Source organism: Eschscholzia californica, unplaced genomic scaffold (genome assembly GCF_041429995.1).
Source record: "Eschscholzia californica isolate CP2 unplaced genomic scaffold, dmEscCali1.0.p SCAF_1, whole genome shotgun sequence".
Taxonomy (NCBI): domain Eukaryota; kingdom Viridiplantae; phylum Streptophyta; class Magnoliopsida; order Ranunculales; family Papaveraceae; genus Eschscholzia; species Eschscholzia californica.
This window is the reverse complement of record NW_028238198.1, coordinates 78574490-78579948: the sequence shown is the minus strand read 5'-3', so window position 1 is coordinate 78579948 and position 5459 is coordinate 78574490. Positions and strand designations below refer to the sequence as shown.

The following is a 5459-nucleotide window of genomic DNA, read 5'->3' as shown; positions in this document are numbered from 1 at the left end:
TAATCTAAGTTGGATTTTCAAACTTTCCTGGCTAATGCATGCATGCATTATTAGTTTATTATTAGACATTATTAGTTGTAAAGAAATAATTATAATATACACGTAAATGTTAGATGAATTTTGTATCACACTAACAATTTGTTTGACCATAATTGATCCATCAATTGGAAATTTTATATTTGTTGTTGAGTTTCTTAGGAACCTTATTTTAAGAGCAGAATCCGTTTTTAGTGGCGTAAACAATATGATAAGGTTCCAATAAGAGTTTTTAGCGGTACAACAACCACAAAACAAAAACCCTAAAAACAAGAGTGAAGACCTATCACTGATAAGACATGTCACTTCATGCGTCAATGTTTAATTACATGAACAATAATCTCAAAATATGATTTGGAATTTTATGATATAGGAGCCTAATAAGGCTAAAAAGTTTAAGAATCATATTTTTTTTCTCACAACCATTTAAATGGGTCTCAATGATAGTAATAAAGTAAAGAAAGAGTAACTACTCCATAAACTCTCTTCAACAAAAAAAAAAAAAAAAAACTACTCCATAAACTCTCTTCATCAAAAAAAAAAAAAAAAAAAAACTACTCCATAAACTATAAAGTGAGAGGGAAATTATATGTCTCATAAGCATTGACATATAAATAGGATAGAAATATAGAGAAAGAAGTGAGAGGAAATCCATAAAGAAGAGGAACCAAAGGAGGAAGTTATAGATATAATAAAGGCCAAAATAGAACCCAAAATTAGTTAGTACAATATTTGATGTCAAAGATTGGTAAGAACCTATTTTAAGGATTTGTTAAGAGAAGAAATTAATTTTGTTAGGGATTTAAATCGTGGTGGGTGTCCATTTTTGAACTTAAGAGTAGGTCAGTAGGCTATATACGAAACAACCGTGATGCTATGTCCGACACCAGTCCTTCAGTCAGGCCAGGATGTGTATATATAGAGAGAGAGAGAGAGAGAGAGAGAGAGAAAGAACAACTTTTTAGTTGGACAAAATTAAGCAACTTTAACAACTTTTTATGTATGTATAAAATGATAGTAACATTTTTAGAGAGACAAAGTATTGTACATAGTACATACATACAATGATTGAAGAAAAGAACAGAGGAGTATCGAGTACCTGAACTCTCTTGTGATTATTCAAAATTTTGATCTTCTTCTTGTTTTTCTATTGGTTCTTGAATTCAGGTTCACCTTCTTTAATACTCATAACTTCAACCATTTCAATAGTACCAAAACTATCTTCAGGATCAACAGTATTAACAGAAGAATCAATACTAGAACCAGCTTGAATTTCTTTAAACATAGCCAGTACTTGAATCATAGTTGGTCTTCTTAATGGTCTATCATCTAAACAAGCACAAGCAACTTTCAAATGTTGAAGTAATTCAATCTCTAAATTTGGATCTTCTTTCATCAATTCCGTATCGAAAACATCACTTATTTTCAACTTAGCATGTTGTTTTACCCATCCAACTAAATTATTATCTCCAAAATCTGATGAATCTGTTGGTCTTCTACCAGTTAATAACTCAAGAAGAATTACCCCATAACTATAAACATCTCCTTTAGTTGAGCATCTGAAAAAATGGTAGTATTCAGGTGGAACATAACCTGGTGTACCAGCAAGAGTACTCACACTAAGATGGGTATCCATCGCATTCACTAATCTTGCCATTCCAAAATCTGAAACTCGAGCTTCTAGGTTTTCGTCAAGTAAGACATTACTTGATTTCATATCTCTGTGAATTATATGAGGAAGGCAATTACGATGAAGAAAAGCTAATCCTCTGGCAGCTCCAATGGCGATTTTTCTTCTCGCTGACCAATTTAGTTTGATTCCACACTTCTTTCTGTCGTGTAAAACATCTTCTAAACTTCCGAATTTCATATATTCGTAGACGAGTAATCTTTCGACTCCCACTTTACAGTAACCCAAAAGAGGGACTAGATTTCGGTGTTTGATTCTACCAATTGTTTCCATTTCAGCTGTGAATTCTCGATCTCCTTGTCCGCTGATTTGGATTAATTTCTTGACTGCAACTACGGTTCCGTCTTTAAGTTTAGCTCTGTATACATCTCCGAATCCACCTGAACCGATTAAACTGTCGTTGTGGAAACCATTAGTGGCTTGAAGAAGATCAGCAAAGGTAAGCTTTTGAAGAGGTTTATCGAATGTCGAGAGGTTAATACTTAACGCGTCTCGGACACTTGTTAGCTTCCAATCTGTATGTACAGTTCCAGAATGTGATCTACTATCAATGTAGATATCTAAAGCTGCTGCTGCATCTTTCTTCTTCTTTCTCTTTCTTTTCTCTAGAATTATAATAACGACCCCGAATATACAGAATAAAGAGAACAATAAACCCATAGCTGCACTTCCAGCTAGAGAAGCTTGTCTTCGACGAGATTTTGGGTGCTGAGATGGTGTCGCATTTGAACCTGGATCTCCACAAAGAGGTAATGGTAACCCACAAAGACCTTTGTTGTTTCGAAATCTAGAAGCAGCGAATGTTATTAAATGACCCGATTGAGGAATCATACCCGAAAGCATATTGTTCGAAAGATCAATCTCAGATAACAAAGAAAGACCAGATAATGAACCAGGAATAGGTCCTTCGAGATCATTATTAGAAAGATCAAGAATACCAACATTTTTCAAGTTTCCTAATTCTGTTGGTATTAAACCAGAGAGATTATTATGACCTAGATTCAGAATAGATAGATAATACATATCTCCTAATTCCTTTGGAATACTACCATCTAAGAGATTATAGGACAGATCAAGGAAAATAATTGAACCATTATTGTTGAATGTGTATTGAGTGTTACCCATGTAAATTCTTGTAAAGTTGCAGGAATGTCTCGTGGGTATTCTGTTCATACCTTCTGGTCTAATTCCGGCGAATTCGAGAAGATTTCCAGCTCCATGGCAACCAGTACTACCATCATTCTTCAAATAAACATACCTTTTCCCTGTAATCAAACCAACTGCAATATTTCCAGATTGTTTAGATAATGTAGGAGGAATATTACCAGTTAACTGATTGCTATTTAGATCCAACCATATTAAACTCCGAGAATCGCCAAGTTCCAACGGAATCGAACCCGAAAAAGAGTTATTCCCAAGTTTGAGAATTGCTAATTTACTTAGTTGCCCAATCCATCCAGGAATTTCTCCACTCAGTAAATTGCTTGATAATGAAATCCAATTCATATTAGTACAGTTGCTTAAACTTGATGGAATAGTTCCAACAAGTTCATTATTATCTAAAATCAAATTTTCAAGAGTACTAATAAACCCTAGCTCAGCCGGAATCTCGCCCGTTAAATGATTCAACCACATTATCAGATCCTTAAGCTGAGAGAGAGAACCCAAACTTGATGGAATAGATCCAGTAAGATAATTGAAGCTAAGATCCAAAGAAATCAGTTTAGAACAATTACTCAAACTTGCTGGGACAAATCCAGTAAACAAATTGTTTTGAAGGTAAAGTTCTTTCAAACTATTTTTAGGATCTTGACAAAGACCTGAAGGAATTGATCCAGAAAGATTGTTTGAACTTAGTTCAAGCAACTCCAAATTCGTCATATTTGATAATGAATCAGGTAACTTACCAACGAAATTATTGAAAGATAAAACCATCTTCTTCAAATTAGTCATCTGAAGAAGAGTATTAGTAGGAAACTCACCAGAGAAGTTATTAGTAGAGAGATTTATTTGTTCTAATGAAGAACAAACCCCTAAACTATCAGGTAAAGTTCCGGACAAGTGATTTGAAGAAAGATCAAGCTCCAATAAAGTAGTACAAGAATCTCCAAGTTGCAGAGGAATTTCTCCATGAAGATTATTTGAAGATAACAAAAGAAACTGCAAATTTTCACTTGGAATAGGAGGAATTTTGCCTGAAAACGAGTTACTTGAAAGATTCAAGAAACTCAAAGATTTGCATCTGATGAGTTCATCACTGATAACTCCAGTAAAATTATTTGAAGAAAGATCAAGATGATTCAAAGTAGCACAGTTTCCGAGGAAAGGAAAGTTTCCGGTGAACTTATTTGAAGAAAGATCAAGATGTTTTAAGCTCCGGCAACTTGATATTACTGGAATTTCACCGGAGATTTCAGTTCCTTTAATAAACAAGTACTCCAGTTCAGAACAACCACCGGATATTATCCAATGAAGTATAGTTTCGCCTGAAACTTGATTAAATGATAGATCAAGTGACTGTAAATCCATCTTTAAACCATCATCTCCAACTAAACCACCGAACGAATTGCTTGATAAGTTAAGAGACTTCAGATTTGAGCAAATCGATAAACTCGAAATCTCAGAAATCGAACCGTATAAACTATTTCCTGATAAATCCAAGTTCCTCAACAAATTACTACACTTATTAGAACTAGAAATCGAAGAGAAATTTCCAGTAATGTTAGTAAATCTCAAGGATAAACTTTCCAAGCTCTGTAAATTCATCAGTAAAGAAGAAACAAGATGAAAATCAACTCCTAAAGGTATAAAACTAAGATCAAGAGTTGAAACTTGAGATTGCTTACAAGAAATTCCAGTGAAGTAACAAGGATCATGATTTTGTTGCCAGTTTTGAAGAACACTTGGATTTAATAGTTTACTTTTGAAAGTAAGTAATTGTTGAACTTCTTCTCCATTATTAACTGATTGTGGTGAAACTTTTCTAATTAGGAAAGCAAAACAGAGCAGTGAATAAACAAAGAAGAACTTCTTCAGTAACTGATGATACAGAGGCTTCATTTTTCTTCAAGTATTAGAGAGAGAAAGAGAGATTTAGGGTTTCATTCCATTGAGAGAGTATAGAGAGAGAGAGAGTGAGTGAATTTTTTAAAGAAGGGAGAGAGGAAGAGAGAGAGGAGGTAGAAGTGTAAAAAAGAGGACAGTGGAAGAGAAGATTGGACGTATTTATAAGGGGAACAGAGAGGGAAGGGGGAGGGCGGGACACAGCTGTGTATTGCTCACATGCTTTGTGACCCACACACCCTAACACCCTCCCTTCTTCTATCTCTTTCTCTCTCTAAATTCTTATAACAGAAAAAGTCATTCCATTACCAATTTCATTTAATTTCACTACTCCTTGAGAAGTCTTGATGGAAAATTCATCACTATCCTCTCCTTCCTATATTGACCCCTACATGGTTTGTTAAATTCTGAGCCCAAGAATCATGGCCCAAGACCCATGATGTGGGTCCATTTTTTGTGATTAGCAAATTTCATCACACATAAAAAATTTATGTCTTTGAACAAGAAAAACTAAGCAGGTTCACGATGAAAACCATATGCGGTTGTCGTGATTCGTTTATACGGTGATTTTGATTCACTGAAGCGCGAACACACCAACCCATGTAAAGTTTCTGACTAGAGTTTGCCTGATTTTTCTTGTTCCCTACTATTTTTTCGGTAGAAAAGAGCG

General features: G+C 34.6%; 1 protein-coding gene across 1 annotated transcript; it reads right to left on the bottom strand.

The window, feature by feature from the left end:
* Positions 1 to 1011: 1011 nt before the first annotated feature.
* On the bottom strand, positions 1012 to 5132 carry LOC147569499 (systemin receptor SR160-like). The gene has a single exon (XM_086655988.1). The coding sequence runs from the start codon at positions 4784 to 4786 to the stop codon at positions 1184 to 1186; it is 3603 nt and encodes a 1200-aa protein (XP_086512114.1). The 5' UTR covers positions 4787 to 5132; the 3' UTR covers positions 1012 to 1183.
* Between the last annotated feature and the right edge of the window lie 327 nt (positions 5133 to 5459).